Raw genomic sequence first — 22,993 nt, forward strand, 5'->3', positions numbered from 1 at the left:
GTGTGACTGATTCTGCTGCCCAGGTCAAGGCTTTGCATGTTGATAACTGAAAATGCACAGAGGTTGGCCTCAGCTATTTCAGTATAAGATAACAGATGGTGACAATTTGGCTGATTAATCCGGAGGAGCCTGAAGGATTATTTCTTACCACAAAGTAAAGTTCTTATTTGGAGGAACTTGTCTGGCACAACAGGATTGAGTTCCTGATCAACTCTAACTCAGATAAGAGCGTGCTTATTGTGGTTGCCTGGCGTGGGTGTGCTCTTACAGATTTAAACATCCCAGGCCTTGTTCCTTGTGTTATTCCCGTGCTCCCAAATGTAGGTTCTAAGCTTTATGTCCACATGAGCATGCACGTGCTATGCTCTGAAAGCCCAGTGACATACTGTTTTTGCTTTTATTAGGTCTTGTATGTGATGGAGCTGATGCAGAACCAAGATGAGGGCAAAGCTTATTTCAGTTCCATCTCAGAGTTTCTCCTAACCCATCCAGTCCTAAGCTTTGGCATCCAGGCAGTGAGCCGCTGCCGGTTAAGGCACACTGAAGTGCTTCCAGCAGAAGAGGAAAATGACAACTTGAGTATAGGTAGGTGACAAAGAGGGTGTTTGGCTGCTCTGAGATCAGGTTGTCTGTCCTGACTGCTTCTGGCTTGCTCTCTTCTTTTACTCTGTATGAAAGGTGTGTTGTACAGCAAGAGTATTTCTGAGAAGCACCGTGCAGATGGTTGCAAACCTCTGGAGGTCTGCAGTCCAACCTGCTGCTTGAGGCTGAGTCAGCTCTGCCTTTACCCCATTCTTTGTGGGAGGCCTTGAAACGTGACTTTTCTGTCCGTGCTCTGGTGCCTTAAGGCTGCACGTCTTCAAAAGAAACTCCACCTGGGAAAACCAAGCTACAGATCATAGCCATTGCCTCTCATCGCACAGCAATGCCACTAGAGATGTTTCTGTTCTGTCAAATCATTACAGGTCTGTGCAGGTTTGAGTGCTCTCATTAAGATACCACATGAGCTGCTCAGTATCAGGGCAGTGTTGCTTTTGCAGTCGTATGGTTTCCTTGTCCCCAGCAGAACACAGGGGAAACCACTTCTGTCACTGTAGGGCTATGAGTCTCTCCAGCACAATTCCATACAGGCTCACAGCAGCAAAAGAATTTCTGAGAGCCATCAGGATATATTTCTGTGACTGCCTGTCTTGGTAAACTCTGTAATATCAGAGGTGTGAGCATGTGGTCTGAGAACCAATTGGTTGCTTCTGAATTGTACTGCCTGAGCTGTTTTGGGATATGAGGACAGTATACACTCTGAGTTGATGGTGAGATTCTTCTCCATCATGTATAGAAAGCATTTTCCCAAGCTACAAAGCTTCTCACAACAGAAATGAACAAGAAAGTCTCTTTTTGAGGAGAAGCTTCTGAGAGAGATACAAGATGTAGTAACAGCCAGAAGAACACAGTGCCTATGATAGTGAGTCCTTTGGGGGATTGTTCCTTGATTGCTGCCTCTCTTTGGCTGTTAGTTTGCTCCTGACCTTCTACTTTTTATCAGTAAAACCTGAAAAGATGCTTTGAATAATCATATTTCATGTTAGAGGGATTTCTGAGCTATCAGTACAATATACTTCCCTATGCCCATTCTACATAATTTTAGTTGAGTGATGTTGTCAGTATTAGCAGCATGTTACTCTAAAACACAGGAGAAAAAATGACTGATACTTTCAGCAAGTCAGGAGTAGAAGGGCTGAAGCTTCATGTCCCCCTGTTAGTGCTTAGATGATTAGGACAAATTGCCCAGCAGAGCCTAATTTAGCTTTTATTATGGGGAGTTATCCCTTCTACTCGGCGTTCATTCTTAGCAAGGAGAATGATTCATGCCTTGGCTGATTATTATTGGTGCTAGCTGGTGGGAGGTTTTTGCAGGGCTTCTCATAGCTGCAGTTACTCAAAGCCAGAGGGATGGGTCGTGACCTAGTCTGAACTTCTGTGGGATAGCATGTCTCTCTTAAAAGACACCCAAGCAGTCATGTCAACAGCCAGAGCAAATTCTTGGTAGCTCCAGACCTCATCTTCCTCGACTCTACCTGGTGGAAGATACTTCTTACTTCCCTCAGGCTTATTTGACTTGATCAGAGCGAATTTGATTGTTCTCACTTCAGAAAGTAAAAGGAACAAAAGTAAAAGTGATGTAGGCTACGTTCTCCCTTAACAGAATGAATCTTCCTCTGAAGTGGAGGAGCGATGAAGCTGTGCTCTTCTGCTTCTTTGCTCTGATGGGATTTGTAGCCATTTGTTTGCATTTTCCACCCAACTTCACGTCTTACTTTTGTCTTGTTTTGCAGAAGGTGCTCAGGGAGCAGGGGCTGTTGAGTCAGCAGCTGGCGTGCTGATAAAACTCTTCTGTGTGCACACCAAGTGAGTATGTAGAGCAACTGTCACGGACAGTGTTGTCCTAATCCCACAGTGACTTACAGGAACTGCTGTGTGCTTACCAGTTTCTTTTGCTCCTGAGGAAAGACTGCTTGAACTCCTTGAAGCTTTTAGCTGTGGTGCATTTGGTGTCCCCACAGGAAACAGCCCAGCATGGTGCTGTGGCTGGGAAACACCTCTGGGTGCCAGAACTGGATGATAGAGCTGAATGGGGGTCAGCTTCTGCTTTCATCACAGGCAGAAAATGCCAGTGTGTATTCCAAGGGTGTCAGTTTCATTAAGACAAGTTTTTTCTAAGGCTTGAACTTTTCTTGATGACTCGTAAACTAATCAGAGATGCCTCCTTTTTTTTTATTTAATATTTTTTCAGAGCACTACAAGATGTGCAGATTAGATTCCAGCCTCTCCATAGTCCTGACATGGGTGCATCTGTGCCTTCCCATGGCTCTCATGAAGAATTTGGTGAGTGTTTTTGAGAGGGGGGCTGGTGGGAAACAGCAAGAGGGTGTTGGTAGGTTTCTGGCAGCTTTGGGTGCCTCTCTGTAGTAGTGGTGTCGTTACATGAAAGATTCTCAATGTAGCCTAGCAGACCACTTGATTGGAGCCCAGTGAGAGCGTGGAGCACAAGGATATGTTAGGGTAGGAGTGCTGGAGCTTGTGCATACTTGATTTTGCTTTCCTAGGTGATCAGGTGCTGGGGCCAGAAACATGACTTTTGTTTTGTGTCAGGTGGAGGGAATCACAGTGACACCAGAGCTGTGGGGGTGGAGGGGGCTGGGTTGTGTAGTGTTCTTCAGTTCATCTCCTGCTGTGTCTGTTAGAACTAATGCTGCTGCGTTCAGAGGAGAAAGGAGGGTTGTACCTTGTATTATCAAAGCCTGATAACATCCACTCTAGCACATAAGAAATAATCAGAACAGAAAGTTCACCTTGCTATTAGCTTTGATCAGCACGTTGCAGGTTTTCTGTTTAGTTTTTTGGAATCCAGTGTGGCTGGCAATGGCATAAGTTCAAACTTGAGCTATTGAGGGAAGTTCCTGCAAGCTGATGTTTGTTTATCTCTTGGAAGCCTTTCCAGATCACATAGCTGATCTAGGCACAGAAGGGCTGGGATCTGAAAAGGGATCTGTGCACGGCTCTCAACCCGACTTGCGCCGTATCGCGGATCTGCCTGTACCAGCAGACTTCCTTTCACTCTCAAACGATGCCAAGCCTAAGCTGATGACTCCAGATGCATTCATGACACCGAGTACATCTCTCCAGCAGGTAACCAGAGTTTAGCACTCGGGGTGGTGGATGAGTGTGGATTTTGATACTTTTGGGAATGTTTTCTAGGCAGTAATGACTGAACACAGGCACCTTTAGCTGTACAACAGCTGGTATAACTGTGTTGTGTAGAAATGTGTGTGCTAAATAACTATTTATTCTGGGAAACTACTCTTGCTGGTTTACACACATTGTTTGGGGTTGTGATGTAGTCCTAATGGCAGAAAAGCCCTAACAGCTTGTGCTGTCCCTGTGCATCCTGTCTGACAGGGTCCTGTGGGAATGTGATCAGATAGGTAAATGGGACTGGAACATCTTCTGCATAAGATCTGCAAGTCACTGATCTGGTAGCTCAGGCAGTGTTTTGAATCTGGCATAGCAGGTCTTAATTTGTGTGGGAGACAGTGCTTCTGTACTTGTTCAGGGACTGTGGTATTGGGAGCTGTGTGAAGCATTAGTTGAGATTTGCTGATCTTTGGGAAGGGTAGCAAAGTGTCTGGGTGAAGAGCCATAAGCAAGGATCAGTAGTGTTTAGTGTGTTTAAAAGCACACCTTTAAATAGATTGATCTGCAATGTAATGAGAAGGCATGGATTCCATTGGTGAGAACAGGCACTGTTTGTGCCTTCTTTGTCTTCCCATGAGAAATGGACTGGCAGCTGTTTTTTGCCATGCTGGTGTGGTTCTTACAGACAAGGGGGAAAGGTGCTTGTGAGCTGCACTCTGCAGGCACATCTGAGGGCAGGGTTTCCACTTGCAGGGGAGGAGTGTGTGGTTGTCACTGTGTATGTGCACTGGAGGAGCTTGGCTGAGGGTGAGCAGCATGTGGAGATGTGCAGAAATGAAGTTAGTGTTGAGCCACCCCTACTGACAACCCAGGGACCAAAGAATAAAATCAAATCCTCGTGAAGATTTTGTTGGTGTTAGCAAAGTTGTTGTGTGCAGAAATTAAATATGTGTCTTCCCAAAGCAAACATGTCCTGAGAGTTTGGAACAACTGCTGGAGTGATGGTGCCTGAGAGCCTCATAGTGCAGGCACAGCCTTGAGTTCAGCTTCATCTCTGTGCTCTGCAGTAAAGCATTGTAAAGAGTGAGAAGCCTGGCTAAACAGATTCTCACAGCTGAGTATGAATGCTTATGTTGGTTTCTCTGTAGGTATTTCTTAAGGCCTGCATATCCCACTGTGGTCTGTGCTGCTGACCAGCTCATGAGGCGAATTTGAGCGTTCTGTTTCTGGTGGAAAACAGAATGGTGATCTAGTGCTGAGCCCTGCAGAATGCCAATTCTGATTAGGGGGAGCAGTACCTCTGAAAGCAGTCATGGTTCACATGATGAGGGTGTATTAGGGCTGGCTTCTGACCTGCCCCTAAGTTCCCAGCCCTATAAGTCATGATTATTATTTTCTTTTCCATCTTTGCCAGAGTGTCTTTACAAGTTCTTGTGAAGCCAGTGTTCTCAGCTTAAGCACTGCTGTTGGATTCTTCTGTCATGTTCACCTCTGTATATTCTCTCATAGATCACTGTATCTCCGGGCAGCAGTGTCAGTTCCCTGACTGCAGTCACAGCCATGAGCAGCACTTCTGTCACAGATGCCTCTATGTCCAGGTAAATAGAGCATGTATTAAATATATTTGCAGCTGAACCAGTACTGTTCTTCAGCATGAGCGGATCTGTGGTGTGTCCTATTGGAGAGCTGGTTGTACCAGAGTTGGAAACTGGCCCGAGTCCCAGAGTCCCTGTTTGGGCAACTGCTTGTATCTCTGGTGCAGCTTGGAGCATGCCTGTTGTCTTCCAGTGGGCTTACAGCAGTGATTAATTTGTGCTCACAGGGATTCTTTTCTTGCTTCTCAGTTTTGTTGATTTACATGCTTCTCCCAAAGGGCTGTCGTTGTTTACGGGTAAGAGAACACTGCAGCCACTGAGGAGCAGGCTGGTAATTGGGAGTGCTAGGAAAATGTTACTAGTGTTGAGGTGTGTTGGGCTGCATAACAGGAGAAGACTTTACTTCTGGGGGCTGGAAAAGGACAAGAAGCTATCGTGTGTCCTGTTTCTTTCTAAACACTCTACAGCGTGAACTGAAGATGTAACGAACCCCTTTTCTCACAGAATCCCTCAAATTCTAGGAGATTACAAAGCCTTTCTATTTCTCTTGTTTCCACTTGATTTTGGGGGCTGTATGGTGACTGGGAGATGCAGCTGTTAGTGGACAGGGAGTAGCTGATCTCAGTGGAAGGGAGGAATGCTTGCAGGACACCAGTGAAATTTGTGGTGGGGCTCCTCTGTTGTCCTGTGGACCAATCTCCTCACCATGAGCGTTTGATGAGATGTATTGTAATGTTGGCCTGCTTGATTTGTTTATGTCTCTGCTCTCTTCAGGCCATCAGAAGACTTGACTGTGAGCCCCAAGATGCAGCTGGACACCAGCCTCACACTGAGCAGCAGTAGCAGCAGCCTGCAAACCAGTCCTAGGAGCCATTCTGTTCTTATCCCAGGCCTTCCTGACAAGCTGACACCAAAGGCACCTGTTCCAGTAAGCTGAAAATGTTGTTTCTTCCTTCTCTGTGGGCTGTATAACCTGAAGTTGTTCTCCAGCATTACATTTTCTATATATTCAAACCAGCAGTGGCTTAAGTGTTGTGAGCAGAGGTGAGAAACAATTGAAATGTAGTGGGTCTATTTCTGTGTTGCCTTGCATGCAAGTCAAGGAAAGTGATGTTTGGAGGAGAGTTATATGCTGAAGGGTCAGTAAATGTTTTTATGCTTGTTATTAGAGGAAAAAATGTGCTGCTTTTGCACTGGAAAGTCAGAGGGGGGAACAAACGGAGTGGTAGCATGCAGTCTCATTACAAGTGCTGGGGCCCTTCTCCATCTGCTCAACAGTGGAAGCACAGGAATCACGTGCAGAAAGGACACAGCTGGCATTTTCCAGAGGCGGATGCCAGCGTAAGACACAGGCATTTCTTGGGGTGTCTCTGCATTACCCTGAAGTCTCTTGTTTGATTTCTGAATTCAGGTCACAGCAGGGAACTCCTCTCTAGCGCTGGAGCTGCAGGAAGTGGAGCCCTTGGTGGTGCCTCAGGCTTCTCCCACCCGTGAGCGTTCGCCAGACGTCATTTCCTCTGCTTCCACAGCCATGTCCCAGGACATCCCTGAGATTGCTTCTGAGACCTTGCAGCGTAGCTTTGCAGCTGCTCCGTCCGCACTCTCTGCAGAAGTGCTGGAGCCCAGTCATCACGCAGACAGTATGGCCTCTGCAGCCTCAGCCTTGCATTTGCTGTCTCCGAGGAACCGGCACAATTCAGAGCACAGCCACCACTCTTTGGACATGGCTCCGGTGGAGGTGGACAGACTGAATGCTCCGTCCTTACTGGAGACTGCTTTAACTCAGGAAAATGCATCTTCGGACAGTGTTGTGAGTCAGCCATGGCCAGCAGCTCCTGACATAACCAGAGAAACCAGGAACAGCATGGCAGACAGGTAATCGCTCAGATGGGTCTTGCTTGGGATGGTGTCTTTGTGCTTTTCAAGCTGCTAACTTGATGAAAACATCTCACGTTAAAGAGTTTTCCATCCCTTCTTTTCCTTAAAGAATCTGATGGTTCAACCCTTCTGTGTGCCTGGTCTGTATAGGCCACATCCTGTGTTTCCTAGACCAAATCTATCAGTTTGTGCTCTTTGACCCTTTTAAGCACAAAGGATATCTGCTAAGAAGGTGAGGTCTGTTTTACTGGCCTTCACGTTCACCTTGAATAGAGACTTCAGCTGGAATTTTTATTTTTTTAGCACGCCACCTCTGGAAAGAAAGCCAGTTCAAGCTAAATTCATCTCAAGTGATCTCCCTGCATGCTCTTATTTGATTGAAAACAGTCAATTAGCACGTAATTGGCAGGTTGATTGTAGCTTACTTTCTCTCTCTCCTATGATTGGCTTTCTGCAGCTAGCGTTATAAATGAAGTGCTTTAGAAGTGAGGAAATGCATGATGTCATCTCTGCTGAGCAGGAAGAATGGGGCAGCATCACATAGGCCTGCTCACAGGAAGCAAACCATTATGCTAGCAGCAGTGCTTCATTGCAGGATTAGTGTCCTCATCTTCTGATGGGACTGGGACAGTGAGGTGACTCCAGAGTATCTCTAAACTGCTGCTGCTTGCACCATGAGAAACTTAGCACCAAGGTTGGCACCTGCTCAGTCAAGCCATCAGCCTATGATAAGCACTCAGTTCTGTTTGAAGATCCATGCTGAATTCAAATAGACCTACTTTGTGGCTCACGTGGATGTACAATTTGCTTTCAAAACTCCAGACCGGGTTCAGTGTTGCAAGAACTGAAAGACTTGGAGAAATCAGTACCTGCACACAGCACTTGCAGCTCTCTGGGTTTGTGCAGATCAGTTTGTTTTGTTTGTGTTGTTGTTTTTTTAAATTTAATTTTAGATCTACTGTCAGCATCTCCCATGGAAGTGGAGTAAGCAAATAACCAAGCTGAAAGACACTTTCATGATGGTGTATGTATGTATTTTTTTTTCCTCTAGCCCAAGGGATGAGGTTGAAGAAAAGCACAAGAGCTCTTCCTATCATCGACACAGCTACCACCTTCTGCAGCACGACAGCCAGGATGCTAGTGCAGAACAAAGGTACAAGAGTGCTCAGCCCCCTCTCTCGCCCTGCATGGACTCTGTTCAGGCTGCATTCGTGCTTCTGTCCCCAGCAAGCCTTCACGTGTGGGGTGAATGTCTTTGCTTTGTCTCCTGATTCAGTGTGTGTGCCTTCCAACTTCCATAATGTTCTGGTGCCTTCAGCTGATCGTGATTGACCTCTGGACATTGTCCAGCTGATATTCTGGAAGGCAGGATTTGGCTTTACTGCTCCTAAGAGCAGGGACCAAACTTGGTTTAATTACCAGTGCAACTCCATTAAGGAACCTGTTCCCAAATCCTCTGCTTTAGATAAGGTAGGGAAGGTATCTTAGGAGGTAGTTTCTCGCTTTTGCCATCTTTACTCCCTCACGAGCCACCCTGGAGCTCTGTGGGCATGTTCTGTGTGCCTGGTGAGCTCAGAGCTGTTTGACAGCTGTGAGTTCGTTCACAGTCCACTCTTCAGTTCAGAGTCTGTGTTGGATGGCTTGTCAGCAGCTGAAAGACTCCGAGGCACTGAGCATCTCCCAGTTCCTAGGCTCAACCCGATTCTCCTATGTTCCTGCAATACTTACTGCATTAAGTGCTCTCTTTAAGCTCTAAGGGTGTGCTATGCTTGGGTTCCCTGCTGGGTCAATGGTTGCATCCCAGGGCTTCTATGCTACTGTGTGTATGCAGCAAGAAGAGGCACCAGCAGCCAGTCTGCCTGAACAGCAGCTCTCAGTAATGCAGAGACCCTTCAAGTCCTGTCTCTCAGCACTGGAGCTCTGCCTGAGCAGGCCTGGATGAAAATGGAGTGGCCTCTGCAGAGGTGTGTGTGTTAGAGATGAAGGTGACAGGTGTCCTTAGCTGAGTGACCCTGGATGTGTGTGGATGCAGAGCAGTGTGAAATCCCCTCCTTATAGTGCAGACTGACAGCATGCGGTACTGCAAGTGATGTCCTCTCCCCTGCTATTCCTTCATAGTGACCATGATGATGAAGTTGCAAGTTTGGCTTCTACATCAGGTGGATTTGGTGCCAAAGCATCTACGCAGAGGCTGCCTGTGAAGGATTGGAAAGCCAAGGCGTCCCCTCGGGCTTCCCCAAAGCTAAAGCGGAAGGGCAAGAAAGATGACGGGTATGCTGGGCTTGCCAGGGTACAGATGGCTGTGGGACCAGCTGTGCAGGGCCTGACAGAGCTATTAGCAGCAAGGCTAGGCTCTGAGGCTGGGCTGTGGCCAGCAGCTCCCAGCCCTGTTTTGCAAATAGGAGCAACCCCACAGAAAGCATTGCTGGCTGCACAGACGCTGGGTTCACTTAGGGATGTGGGAGGAGGTTCTGCTCTACTCAGAGTCCAAAGTGCAGCAGAGAAATTGATGGTAGGTAAATCATAGAACTGTACGTTGGTGGGGATGCTTTTGCCAGCTTCATTGGAACTGTGACACTGACTGTAGCTTAATATGGTCTTGATTTCTGGTTGGCTTTTGAACGCTGGCACAGTGCCCCTGTTCAACATCTATCCTTTGTTACCTGCTTGCTGCTTTTGTGTGTTTTTAAACATGCCCGTGTGAATGTCTTGCAAGTGAAAATTGATGACTGGAAAGAGTTGCCCATAAGAAATTAGAGCAACCTGTCTGTGTTAATGAGGGGAAAGTAGCACAGCTTCTGCAAGGGGCTTTTCTCCTCTTGTGCTCTCTTGGCTCCCTGATTTGGAGCCCTTGCTGTGCAGATTGCAAAAAAAGATAGCTTGTGGCATTGAGTTTCTGGCTGTGGTCCTTCACTGTGACACCCAGAAATGCTTTTCATTTCTCCTGCCTCGGTCTTTTTAAAGGTGCTGAATGGATGCAAATGTGTACTTCCCTTCTGGTAGTTTTCTTTCTGAAGGTTTCTTCACCTTTCAGAACTGGAATCGTTAGAACTATGTTTTGAAATTCATTAATTCTCTGTTTCACAAACGAGTACTGGGGTTTTTTCTTTCTGAAATATTGGGAGACCTTCAAAAGCTCTTTGGCAAAGCCTTCCCCGCCTTTGAACTCGGACAAGACTGTATTGTTCTTTTTTAACAGCCCCCATTCAGACTTGGCTCAAATCTGCTGGGTGTTGAAAGCAGCCCTGTGAAGGGACCAGTCTGTAAGGGGCTTAAGGGCCTGTGAATACTGCAAATGATGGAGGCACAGAGCAGTGGGCACTGGGACTTCCTTGCCTTCCTGTTGCACTCACATTACCCTAGGCAAAACAGAAGTTTGAGCTGGGTATGAAATCTAAAGTAACCTGTGAAGTTCGTGATCTGTTTGGGCACTTCTGATAATCAGAGCAGTTAACTGACATAATTGAGTTCCCATTTCTCTCTCTTTTATCTCCAGGGATGTGAACCAGTCGCCAAGATCATCTAACAACCAGGTGAGTCAGAGCTGCCCCTGCCATCCCTTCCAAGGGCCCAATGCCTCAGCTGTTTGCTGTCATACTAAAGACCTGAGAGAAGGATCATCCCAATTAAGTATCATGGGCCCTCTGCTCTCAGGCATGGCGTTGTTCTGTTCTCTGCCTTACACACCAGGGAAGAAGCTGCCCAGGCTGAGGGCTTCCTTCTCACTTTTGCATGTTGATTTGCCTTTCCACGTTCTCACAAGCTGTGTGTCATCTCAAACTCTACCCCTCATTTCCTCTTCCCTGCTAAGTTGGCTTGCATGCACTGGCAGCAGGGTAAGCTGTTCCCAGCAAACTAATGATCACAGTGGGACTGGCCTGTTGGGGTGTGTAACTTCTGTTGATAGCACTTCTTTATCTGGTAGAAAACATGCTCAGCAGAGCTGTGCACTTCTTAAACTGCCCTTAGATCCATGTGCTTCCTTTATATAAGGACCTCTCTGCTCTCTGAACCTGGCCAAAAGTGAATCAGTTCTGCTTATTCTTTTTTTCTTTCTAGCACCAGAGTTTAGAAAAGGGTTTTGAATCTACACAGTTCAGCATATTCTCAGCAACCATTTATGAGTTCTTTCGGATCCTTCATGTACTTGGCTTTGTCAGTTTATTTATTATGACGAAAGTCTTAGAAATTGGCATTAAGCTGGCCCAATTTTCTGCTTTGTGTGTTGTGCTTCTGTCTCTGGCATGGTGCTTGACTTTAACACCTAGCAGAAAGCTTGACTGGTCCTGTCAGGAATGAGTGCTCATCCTCTCCACGCACAGGTGACACCGGAGTTCCAGGAAGAGCTGATGTGTGTGTTGAGGAGCCAACAGCGTGAGCTCTCTGAGCTGCGTCAGAACCAGATGGAGCTGTTGCAGAGGCTCACAAATCACCTTGATGCCATTCAGAGCTCGCTGATGGGCCACATGGAGAGGGTGATCGACTCCCAGCAGGAGCAGGAGCGTATCCTTGGTTGAAATTGGAGTGGAAGGCTGCGAGGCATGAGGGAGGCTAAGAAAGATCAGCAGTCTTATCAGCATGGGCTATAGATGCTGTAAAGGAGGGCCTGGCTGCAGTGTAACTATTTCACTTTGTCTCAGTCCCTTCCTGAGGGCAAGAAGCTCAGAAGTAGAACAGATTGCTACTTTTCCATACCCCTACATCTTCAACCTATGAAGGCTGTAAGTGCTGCTGTGCTGGAGCAGACCAAGGTACACCTGATGTGTTCCCCTTCCTCAGGCAGGGGCCAGTTATACAGGAGTGTTTATGGACTGATCCTTCTTTTCCTCCTAAAGCTGTTGCAGTACTTTGAGAAATTGCACCAGAAGTGGCATCTGTCTGCCATACCCCATGGATGCAAATAGGCTTTTCTTGCCTGTAGCCACATATTCATCTGGTGGCTTAATCAAACCATTTATTCCATAGTAGAACTATTCCATAATAGTTTCTAGTTTAATGTAAGAGCTGGTGGAACTGTTCCCTATGCAAGATGCTGGCGTACCATACGCTCCTGTGATGATGCAACAACAGTTTGTTTTCTCTCTTAATCTTGGATTTTCCTTTTTGATAATCAGGCTGATATTTCCATCGATAACTCAGAGAGCCCTCCACTGAAATTCAGAGTCTGGAATTTCATTGTAATGTTACAATGGATTTTCCCCATTGGCACTGAATTTTCAGCAGTTGAACTCTTCAGCGAGCGCTGAGAAATCCACCTGTGTGCTTTGCAGTCAGGTGTGGTTTGAGTGATGGTGAATAATTTTAGATGAAAACATTTGCCAGTAATCTCTGTTTCTGACAGATCTGTGCCTTCACAGTGGGCCTCACTTTCCTTCTGCTTTGGGAAGTGACTGTGTATTTTCATACCTTGTTTTTTGCCACTACTTTGTTAATTCACTGGAAGATCTTGCCTCTTAGTTCTTTGACAGATTACTTTATTGCAAGCTGTTTGTGCTCCTTAACGTGCATGCTTGTTAGAAAGAAGACTGGATCGAGCACTGACAGAAGGGCAGCAGCGCAACGGGCAGCTCCAGGAGCATCTCTCTCAGCAGCTCTCTCAGACCCTTTCCAATGCTGTGTGCAACCGTCTGGAGAGGACTGTTCGTGAGGAGATGAAGAAGACAGTACCCCAGTGTGAGTGCTGCTGCCTGGCTTTTGAAGGTGGACTCTGGCAGGTGGGAGGCATGCTCTGTGAAAGAGCTGCGTGAAGTAAGAGTTAGGTTGCAGGAAGACTTGTCATTGCACTGTGGTCAGGTCAGTTGTTACTTTGTCTGGAGGAATCCTTAAAACCTTCAAGGCTGAAATTCCACAGCCTCTCTGGTGACTTCTGCTGCGAGAAAAATTTTTCTCCTCATGTCCAGCCTTAGTTTCCTAAGCCAGAGCTTGCGATCTTTGTCCCTACCTGTGTCGTTTGGCACCCCTGGGGAGAGAATGACTTCATTTTCTTTGTCAGGTTTTGAAGTGTAGTACTGGGCTTTTAAAGCTGCAACTTAGATGTGTTTGTGTTTTGCCTAGGCATTTCCAAGAGTGTGGACCCAGTTGCTGGCCAGCTAAGTAACACTATTGCCACCAAGCTCACTGCTATTGAGGGGACACTGAAAGAGAACATTACCAAGCTAGTGAAATCAAAGGTAAGGAGAACCAGACCGTAGCTATTCCTGGGGACACCGAGTTGTCACCTGCATGGGAAGTGATTCCTCATAGCTTTTCCTCTCACCTGAATCTCCAGATGGGTCAGAGGTCAGTTTAGCTGACAGCAATCAATGCTTTCTGCTGGTTTCATCAGAAGAGCAAGCTCACTGTGTGCTCCCCTGCCTGCTGTGCCTTGTTAGCCCTTTCTTCCATTTACCAAGTTGTTTGTGCTCTGTATTAGAAGCTCTCACTGGAGAGTGGTTTTTGGGGTCATCTACTCAGCCAAGTGGTGAATGTTTGTAGGAGCAGAATTATGTTGCTTGCATTAGCAGGCAGTGATGGGTTGTGGGAGGGAAGCTGGGGAGGAGGAAAGGAATCGTGCCTGGCTTCACCGCCTTCCCTTGCTCTCAAGCTGAACTGCATGACAATTGTGATTTTTCTTGGGCAACCCCTCAAGTAATCAGGTGCTCTGCCTGCTGTAGTCATGGTGCAGCTTAGAGGAAGGAGTTCAGCTGCTCAGGGAATGCATGCTCCTAACTGACAGAATGGGCCTCACCTGGTGTGAGTGTGTTGTCGGGACATAGAGTGTTCACATTTCTATCCTGCAGCAGGCTGTTGTTAATTTTCTGGAGTCTCTTCTCTGTGCTCTTGTAAGAACCTTACAGACAGCGTTGTGAGGGCAACAGCTGACACCCTGCAGGGCCCAATCCAGTCGGCCTACAGGGAAGCCTTCCAGAGCGTCGTGTTGCCAGCCTTTGAGAAGAGCTGCCAGTCCATGTTCCAGCAAATCAATGACACCTTCAAGCAGGGCACGCAGGAATGTGAGTCATCTTTTGTGTTAGTGGCTGACAAGTTGGCCCTTGGCTAATGTCACCTCCTCTCAGAGTTTCACTGTTGAGCTCTTAGCCCACTGGTGTAATCTGAAAGCGTGCTACTCTTTCCCACTTGAGAAAAGGATGTGAGGGGATTTTGTAGGCGACTCCCTGCTCTTGCAGCACCAGCTCCAGGCTCTGTAACCCACGCTGTGAAATGCTTGATGTCATTCAATGAATCATTGACTTGCTGGCTTTACTACCAGTGCAGCTGGGCTTTACTACAGTGGCATTACCACATCCTACTTTTGTTACTGTGTCTCATGTAATTCTTTGTGGTGGGGAGGCCAGAAGCAGGATTTCTGTTAGCTTAGCACAGCCCACAGCAACCTTGTACATTCTTCCCTCTTCTGTGCTTGTACACTGGTTTCTGCTACAGGATGTGTAGAGCCTGATGGTGGATTTCTACTCTGACCACAGTGCTTAGAACTGAACTATCTTCTTCTTTGGCTGTTGCAGATGTTCAGCAGCTCGAGACTCACATGAAGAACAAGAAGGCACGAGAACAGGAGGCCCGGGACCCACTGCTGAATCAGCTCCGACAGCTCATCAGCACCTTCCAGAGCACCACCGAGCAGCTGGCTTCCACCATCGCAGCCAATATCCATGCTGAGGTGCAGCACCAGCTGCACATTATTGTGGGCAAGTAAGTTGGCAGCTGGGCTTGCTAAAAGAGAAGTCAGTGAGAAGCACAGATGTTTAAAAAGAAATTTCTCCCTGCTTTGTCGTGGAAATGAGCCCTTTGCCATCCTAACCACAGAGCTGCCTGTTAGCTCTGTGTAGCATGACAAAGCATGTGGGCTGGTGTAACTGTTGCCCTGTAAGGCACAGAACAAAGACCACAGAACACTTTGAACAACCAGCTGTATCTCTGCTGCGGGGGAGCTTGGGACATGCATGTCATGCCATGTGCGTGTTTGTGGACCTCAGTGCTCTGAAGTCACTCTCTCCTCTCTGTTCTAAAATGATCTTTGGGTCTCTTCGAGGCTTTTCCTCTTCATGTCCTCAGGCATGCCAACAGTTTTACGGGCTCCTTTTGCCCTCTCAGCTGTTGTGCCTGTTTAGCCGTCCCAGATTCAAGATGTGATCCTGGCAGTGCCTTCAGCTTGTGTGCACCGTGATGCTGGTGGCAGGTTGCCAGCTGCAAAGACTGGCTAGTATCACCTGCAGGGCAGAGTTCCTTAAAATAGAAGCCCTGTCTATTTTAAGCCATTAGAGCATATATCAGTGTATTGGGGTCTTCATCGTGGAGCAGACTTGGCAGGGGGGGCATCAGACCAAATGCCAATCCCATTGCATGGGTGCTGCTGGCTCCCAGGGAAGCCCTGCTGTTGTACCACAGAAGAGCAGCTGTGATGCTCTTTGCGTGTTGCTGAGGAGAGGATCCCACCTCTGGGTTAACACTGCTTGCAAGAGATTGTTGTAGGAGGTTGGCCTTTCAGAGATCTATCTACCTTACAGCATCACCACCTTGTCAGGTATATTAAAGAATTAAGTGCTGTTGTAATGAGGATTTGTTTCCTGGAACATCACTTTCCCAGAAATTACAGAATTGTAATGTTTCAACATGCACCCTGGGATGCTGCATTGCTGCCACAGAGCTTCCTTGGGCTGCCTGTTTCTAATACCTGTGCCTCAGAACAACTTACGTTGACCCTTTGGGAGCCATGCTGAAATAAACAAGCCTGTGCTTCCTCCCTGCTACAAGCACTGTACAATGAATCCCCTCAGCACCTTGTTTTCAGAGATACTTTGTGTTTGTTTGTTTGTTTAGCCTGCAGGAGTCGATTTTGACTCAGGTACAGAGAGTCATTAAAGGAGAAGTGAGCCTGGCAATGAAGGAGCAGCAAGCAGCTGTCACCTCGAGCATTGTTCAGGCAATGCGTTCGGCTGCAGGGACTCCCATCCCCTCCACTCACCTGGACTTCCAGTCTCAGCAAACTCACATCATTCAGTTGCTCCAGCAGGGCCATCTCAACCAAGCTTTCCAGCAGGTACGTGGCCTTCCTTGCACTGGGCAGCATTGCATTTTAGAGGACAGAGTGAGGGGGAACCGGCTCCTTAAGGTGGAGGGCATAAGTGCTGAAAAGACCTGTAGCAGCAAACAGCATAGGGGGGTCGTTTGCACTCACACAGGTCAGGCCAGAGCCATGCACATTCTATGATTGGTGGCACTGAAGTTCCTTCTTCCTTATCATGTCAGGACAGCATCAGTGCTGCAGTAAGGCAGTGACTTTGCCATGAGCAGCAGCACATGGTGCACCCCTGAAGTGCAACAGCTTCGTAAGCCTCTCCGGGCAGATCTGCCAGCTGGGACCTGACCTTGGCTTTGCCTTTGAATATGCAGACAGATTCATTTGAGCTGCTGCAGACAAACTCCACTGAGAATAGAAACAGTGCTGTGCCACTGAGCTACAAGCATGGCCCCGCTTCATGGTGCCGATGAACCTGGTCCCCTGTGCCTGGCTGTGAGCTGAGCTACCTGTCTGCTCAGCTTAGAACAGACACGGGTGTCTTCTTAGTGTAGACACAGCCTACACACAGTCCTGTCTGCACCAATGGGATTTGCTGAGCCTTCTGCTAGCAGAGGCTGGCGAGCCATCGAGCTGTCCCATGCTCTGTCCCATGTCCTTCACCTGCCTGGTGCTTCCTCTGCATTTACAGCTGTGTTTGCCTTGCAGGCTCTGACAGCAGCTGATCTCAACCTGGTTCTGTATGTCTGTGAGACTGTGGACACGCAGCAAGTGTTTGGTCAGCAGCCGTGCCCGCTGTCCCAGCCTGTGCTGCTCTCACTCATTCAGCAGCTCTCCTCGGATTTGGGTACTCGTACAGAACTGAAGCTGAAGTGAGTATGGTTGGACACGTGGATTTGAGTCCCTATAGGTGTATGGCTGGCTCTCAACTTGCTCTGTGTAAGCAGAACCTTTCTTCTAGGAAGGCTGCAGCTTCTTGGGGCTGTTAGTAGTAAGTGAAATCTGTGTAGTGATGCCTTTAACCAAGGAAATGTTGCCACGTGGAGTTAACAGGAGGGGGGTAGTGCTGTGCTCCCTGGGTAGCTCAGTGCTCAGAGCTGGAAGCTTTGCCTGCAATTCTGAACGAACCCATCACTGTATTCAGTGTTGTCTGTTTCCAGGCATGACTGCCAGCGATGCTCAGTGGAGCTGTCAGCAGGAGCCACGGGAGGCACTGTCTGCTGGGTGTTCTGAGCAAAACACATGTGCCTGTGCTGACACATGTGCCACCAGCATTTTAAGACTGAGAATCAGAACCCTTTTAGCTGCCCTGGAAAACAAACTTTTTATGGTACCTGCAGGGTTTGATAATGGCATGTTTGGAAAATATCTCAGCACTGAGTTAGAAGGATAAAGGTAGTTCATGCTAGAAAGAAAGGAGAGCTGTAAGTTACAGGAGAGCTGGTGAGTGGTTACAGTGGCTGCAGGCTGAAGTGTAGGCTCTTCTCCCACACCTCCCTGGATAGGAAGAGAAGACCTTAAATATATCCTTCTGAATAAGCCTCAGTGCTGTGAGTTTTACTGTCTGCCAAGTGCCTTCTGCTAAAATGCCATCAAAGAAAATATACACAGAGCTCTGCCCAGGTGTGGTCAAGTGCTGCCTCAGCACTGCAGTGAGGCCCCACTTGTAGCCAGCTTTATTGCAGGTCCTGCAGCCTGTGAATGGGGCTGCAGCACAGCAGAGAGCTCCACTCTGCTCCCGTTGAGCGTTTTCTGATGACTGAACTTAAGGCACTGCTCCATACAAGAGCAGAGCTGTGCCTCTGCAGTGCTGAGATGGATGGAATTGGCGTGGGCTCAGGCGCTTTGTTTGGTTCTAACCCATCTTTCTCCCCTGCAGTTACCTGGAGGAGGCCGTGATGCACCTGGACCACAGTGACCCCATCACCCGGGACCATATGGGGTCAGTCATGAGCCAGGTGCGGCAGAAGCTTTTCCAGTTCCTCCAGGTGGAACCTCACAACACGCTGAGCAAGCCTGCACGCCGCCTGATGATCATGCTGCAGGGCCTGGTCACTCCTGGCATGACCTAAGGGGGGGCTGCCGGGTGCTCTGGGGAGCGCCCTCCCCTGGCTCCTGTAGTTCCTCACCACCTATGGCTTGTGTTAAAGAGCTCTTGCCAGGAAATCTATCAACTCGTGTGTAATATCTCTAAGGCAAACGTCACCTGCGTGTAGTCCCAAATAGTCACTGAACGCTCACTTGGCTTTGTAGTCCTCAATAGCCTCTTTGGAGAGGTGGAAGTCTCTTTTCCACCCCCTCCAGCTGATGCCAGAGGGTTTCTCACCCCTTTGCTTTGGAGCCCGCTGCCATCAGCAGAGGAGGGAGGAGGTGGGCGAGGGTCGTTCACAAGGAATGGGTCCCTGTGTTGAGTCAGGGGCTCAGAGCCATCCCTGTGCAATTGCTCCAGGTGTGGTGAGGGGGGGGAGAGGGTAGCAGTGAGATGAGGGGAGTGGGGGCAGTTATCGACCCCCAGCATCGCCTGTGGGGCTGTGGGCACTCCGGTGGGGGTGGGAGCTCGTTCCTGGTTCAGCTGTTACTTTGGATTTTACACCCAGGGCGCACGGGGTGGGCAGGGGAGGGCTGGGAGGGCCGAGGTTTCTTTTTATCTAAATTTCGATTTTTTTTTCGGACGTAACGTTCAGAACAATTCAATAAACAACTTTTTTTGAAGAAAAAAAACAAACAAACAAAAATCCCCAAACAAACCTCGCCATCCAAGTGTCTGAGAACGAAGTGCTTGTAGCGGGGAGGAGCTCCGTCCCCTCCCGCAGCATCGCAGGGGGAGGCGGGGCTGGGGGCGGTGCGCCGGCATCGGGACTGCGCGGGGAGCGGAGCGCTGCGCACACGGACCGGCGGCGGTGCGGGACGCTCCGCACCATGGGCTGCGGCTGCGGGCGGCTGCTGGGCGTCGTGTGCCCGCTGCTGCTGCTGCTGCTGCACATCGGTGAGTGCCGAGGGGAGGGGTGGGATGCCGGGGTTGCTGCTTTGAATCTTGTCCTCTCGTTTCTTCCTGAGCTTAACCCCGCTGCGGGGATGGATGTGGGAATGGGGGATCCCTGAGGCGGGCCAGCCGGAGCCGTGCTTGTGCCTCTTCTCCATCTCTTCTTCCTCTCTTCCCCATCTCTTCTTGCTCCTTTCTCTGCTCCTTTCTCCTCTTCTATCTCTCACAGCATCCCCCCGTCTCCCTCAGTCACTCAAAGCCAAAGCCACACTTGCTTTTTCCCCATCTCTTCCTCCTCTTTTTTTCCTCCTTTCTCTCCTCTTTTCTTTCTCTCCTCCTTTCTCCTATCTCACTTAGAGCATCCCCCCATCTCCCTCAGTCACTCAAAGCCGGAGCTGCACTTGTGCTTCTCTCCCCTTTCCCTTTCCTCCCCCTTTCTGTCCTCCTGCCCTTTTATCTCTCTTAGAGCATCCCTCCTCCTCGCTCAACCACTCAAAGCCTTTGCTTTTGTTTGCCGTGCTGTAGTCACAAATTAATCTGTGCTGTTTGGGGATAAGAGGGATGCACAGATGGCTCTGGAGCAATCCTAGAAGGCTGGGAATGAGGGTCCATGCAGCAGACACTGTAATTCCCGGGGCTGTGAAGGAACTCAGTCCCACTCCATGCATGGATGTGAGCCCCTCTGCTTCGGGTCCCCAGCAAGGGCTGGTTTGTTCCGTAGAACCTCGGAGTCATGAAGGTTGGAAGAGATCTTTAATAACCCACCCTCGCTGTGCCCACATCCCCTCCTTTACAAACCCAACATTTCCATTGCTTTCCTGCTTGCATGCTGGACCCACGGACACGCTGCTGGCTCTGGTGGGTTGTGCCACACCGTGAGCCCAGCGGGTGCAACCTGGCGATGGGGCTCAGCTCCATTCCTCCATCCCCCCCCCCCCCGCCCGTAGCCGTCGCTCAGGAGCCCATCAGCACAGCAGGGAAGTGCAACACCATCTACAAAGGTTTTGCTGGCTGCCTCATCAGCTTGGGGGACAGCATGGCCCAGAGCGTGCGGCAGCAGCGGGACGAGGAGGAGGAGGAGGGCGGCCAGGAGGCGCAAGAATTGGACACCATCTGCAGGTGAGCCATCGCGTCCCCGTCCCCCGATCCCGGGTGCTGCCACCGCCCTGATGCCCATCCCTATTTCCAGGTCCTGGGATGAGTTCCACGCCTGTGCCAGCGGGGTTCTGTCCCGCTGCCCCGAAGAGGCTGCAGCCATCTGGGAGTCTCTACGCCAGGAATCCCGCAAGATCCAGTTCCAGGGAAACCTGCAGGAGCTGTGCAGTGCTCGGGGCCGCCTGGCCAGCTCCCAAGGCTCACCGCCTGCTGAGACCAACCAGGCCACGCTGCGGGGCTCGGCCCGCCACGGTCACCCCAGCATCCTGCCCCTGCTGGCCCTGCTGCTGCTGGGGGTTTGGGCATAGGGCTGCTCTCAGCCAAGGACCCGCCGTGCACTGCACTAGGGGTTCAGCCTGGGCTCCCTGCTGACCTCAGTGTGGGCGCAGATTGAGCCCCAGCCCGACCCCCGCAGCCCTCACCTTCTCCTGGAACCCTTCAGATGGATTTATATTTATATTAAAAGATGCTTTTACTTTTCTCCAGCCTCTCTGCTGTACGGTGCCCTCGCGCCCTTCCCAACCCCGTGTGGCTCAGGGTGGCCTCGTGTTGTCCCCTCCTGGCACCCGGGGAACCCCCATATCCTCATTGTGTGGCACACCCAGACATCCCTGAGAGTGCTAAGAGCTTTGCAGGGATTTCACCTTCCAGGCAGGGCCAGAGCAATGCAATCAATCTGCCATCTCACCCAGGGGAGCCCAAATGCCCAGCCCAGCTTTGGTTCACCACGGTGCCCCATTGCCATCCACAGCACCGTGCAGTTCTCTGCAGAGATTCCCATTTTCTATCTCTCTGATTCCAGTCCCGCTATGTTTGGTCCTGTTTGTGGTCATGAAGGAAATCAGGGTACGTAGGGAGGAGAGTATGGTTGGGTGTGGGTTTTTTGTCTTCTGTTTTGATGATCTGTTATAGCTGAAGTAACTTTATCTGAATGTCTCCCCCTTATAGCGAGACATTCAGCTCTCACTGTCCACATCAAACCACGGAAAACTATTTGTCTATTTCCTGCAGGAGCTGAAAAGCTCTTCCTGCAGGGCCCTCTGCTTTGGCAGAGCTTTATCACAGCGGTGATGGACACGGCCTCAGTCAGTGCTGGCAGCTAGCAGTCGAGCATCTGCTGTGCTTAAAGCTCTCTGAGGACAGAGGCGGTGTTCCCAGCACTGCTGGTTCACACAAGCCTGGCACGACCTGCTATTAATTCATTAAAACGAGGCATTGTACAGGAAGGACGCAGCCCAGGACAGAGTGCTGCCCTGACACTCCTTGCATGGCAGCTGCCGCTGTCCGTGTTTAACGCTGCTGCCAGGGGATAATCTGCCTATTCTTCCATTTCCAATTTCTGACAATCCTGTGTTTAAGGCTGAATTAGTGCCGGGATGGCTAAGAGGATCAGCGCTGGGCTGGCGGCTGCCACCTCTGGGGGGCAGCTGGAGGTGGCTGGGGGTTGGAGGAACGCTGAGGTGATGCTTGTTCCCTCCTTTGAACACCCTCTAATAGCTTCATGTCCTTCTCGTGCTGTGGTGCTCAACTGCTGCTGGTTGGTGAGGTTGCACACGTATCCTCGGTTGGCTCACAGGTGGGTGTGTGGCACAGCAGGGCTATGGGGTGGCTTTAGGAATGGGGCTTTGCTGGCCACGGTAGGCTTCATCCTGCCCTGGGGCTGCCACAGTGAGGAACAGACAGAGCTCCATCTGCCTGCTGGCTTTTGCCTTTCTCTGGCCTTGGAGGAGGGCTGTGGCACAAGCCTGCATTCAGAGGGGCTCAGGGCTTCCTGGTGAAGACAGAAGGCAGTCCTGCAGCTGTGTCCTATGGCAGGAGGGGCATATAGAATCATAGAATGGCCTGGGTTAAGAAGCACCACAGTGCTCATCTGGTTCCAACCCCCTGCTGTGTGCAGGTCACCAACCAGCAGCCCAGGCTGCCCAGAGCCCCATCCAGCCTGGCCTTGAATGCCTGCAGGGATGGGGCATCCACAGCCTCCTTGGGCAACCTGTTCCAGTGCCTCACCATCCTCAGTCCTGCCCTCTGCGCTTCACAGCCACTCACTTGTTGTCCTTCAAATGACTGCATGAAGCTGAGACCACACAGTTAAGCTTTGTCCCAAGCTGCTTAGCTTGGGAGAGCTCTGCTTGGGCACAAGACAAATTTTCCCCCTAAAATAGAGAACATACAGCATGACTGGCTCATCCCCAGCGCCATGTCCCCATCCCCTCCATCCCACCCTTCCCTCTTGCTTTTAAACCCCAAACACAGCCCAGCAGGTGGGTTCCTGCAGCAGTGCCATCCATGCTCTCCGGGTGCCTCCGCGCGTTGTGAAAACCCATCGCTCCGGTTATGAAACTCCATTGACCTACTTCGCACTCCCTGCTTTTGTTCTTAATTCCCAGATATGGCCGCTCTCCAGATTTTGCCCATCAAGGCAAATTAATTGGAGTCGATCCTAATTTGCTCTCTGCTATTCTTTGGGCAGAAGATTAAATGCTCGGCAGACATTATCTCCCTCTCTCTTTTCTGAGAGACGAACCTGAATTATTATTATTTTTAAGGGAAGGGGACAAGGGAAAGCTGAGCACAGATTCACTTTTTTTCAGTAGCAGAATGGGATGGAGATGTTCCTGCATCCCTGGGCAGCCAGAATCAGATGGTGACAGTGCCCTGGGTAGCTGTGTGACA

General features: G+C 49.6%; 2 protein-coding genes across 4 annotated transcripts in view; both read left to right on the plus strand.

Annotated features, from left to right (window-relative positions):
• Positions 1-18,352, plus strand: part of EDC4 (enhancer of mRNA decapping 4) — a 30,267-nt gene extending 11,915 nt beyond the window's left edge. The window contains exons 12-29 of one of the 2 annotated variants that reach the window (XM_042877140.1): positions 405-585; positions 2,334-2,406; positions 2,792-2,883; positions 3,491-3,687; positions 5,203-5,291; positions 6,063-6,216; positions 6,700-7,163; positions 8,218-8,319; positions 9,285-9,437; positions 10,663-10,699; positions 11,489-11,669; positions 12,684-12,839; positions 13,221-13,336; positions 13,993-14,158; positions 14,669-14,855; positions 15,984-16,203; positions 16,891-17,054; positions 18,062-18,352. In XM_042877140.1, coding sequence (XP_042733074.1) covers positions 405-585; positions 2,334-2,406; positions 2,792-2,883; positions 3,491-3,687; positions 5,203-5,291; positions 6,063-6,216; positions 6,700-7,163; positions 8,218-8,319; positions 9,285-9,437; positions 10,663-10,699; positions 11,489-11,669; positions 12,684-12,839; positions 13,221-13,336; positions 13,993-14,158; positions 14,669-14,855; positions 15,984-16,203; positions 16,891-17,054; positions 18,062-18,254 — 2,925 coding nt within the window. In that variant the 3' untranslated portion in view covers positions 18,255-18,352. The remainder of the gene's footprint in view (positions 1-404; positions 586-2,333; positions 2,407-2,791; positions 2,884-3,490; positions 3,688-5,202; positions 5,292-6,062; positions 6,217-6,699; positions 7,164-8,217; positions 8,320-9,284; positions 9,438-10,662; positions 10,700-11,488; positions 11,670-12,683; positions 12,840-13,220; positions 13,337-13,992; positions 14,159-14,668; positions 14,856-15,983; positions 16,204-16,890; positions 17,055-18,061) is intronic. The other variant, XM_042877141.1, reaches the window with a different exon arrangement.
• Positions 18,353-19,093: 741 nt separating this feature from the next.
• NRN1L (neuritin 1 like) lies at positions 19,094-20,756 on the plus strand. Of its 2 annotated transcripts, XM_042877201.1 has the most exons (3): positions 19,094-19,168; positions 20,113-20,284; positions 20,355-20,756. In XM_042877201.1, the coding sequence occupies exons 1-3, from the start codon at positions 19,102-19,104 to the stop codon at positions 20,626-20,628; spliced, it is 513 nt and encodes a 170-aa protein (XP_042733135.1). In that variant the 5' UTR covers positions 19,094-19,101; the 3' UTR covers positions 20,629-20,756. The 2 variants fall into 2 exon arrangements, with proteins under 2 accessions (XP_042733135.1, XP_042733134.1); XM_042877200.1 differs by lacking the exon at positions 19,094-19,168 and having other exon boundaries at positions 19,211-20,284.
• The last annotated feature ends 2,237 nt before the right edge of the window (positions 20,757-22,993 follow it).

The sequence above is a fragment of the Lagopus leucura genome, unplaced genomic scaffold (assembly GCF_019238085.1).
Source record: "Lagopus leucura isolate 7727_CA_CO unplaced genomic scaffold, USGS_WTPT01 Super-Scaffold_100017, whole genome shotgun sequence".
NCBI lineage: Eukaryota > Metazoa > Chordata > Aves > Galliformes > Phasianidae > Lagopus > Lagopus leucura.

Bases quoted from the DNA above. Each gene is read 5' to 3' on its own strand.
- NRN1L (XM_042877200.1), top strand. From the start codon at position 19,992: ATGCTGGACCCACGGACACGCTGCTGGCTCTGGTGGGTTGTGCCACAC. The intron at 20,285-20,354 runs GTGAGCCATCGC...CCCTATTTCCAG, and splicing joins GAATTGGACACCATCTGCAG to GTCCTGGGATGAGTTCCACG.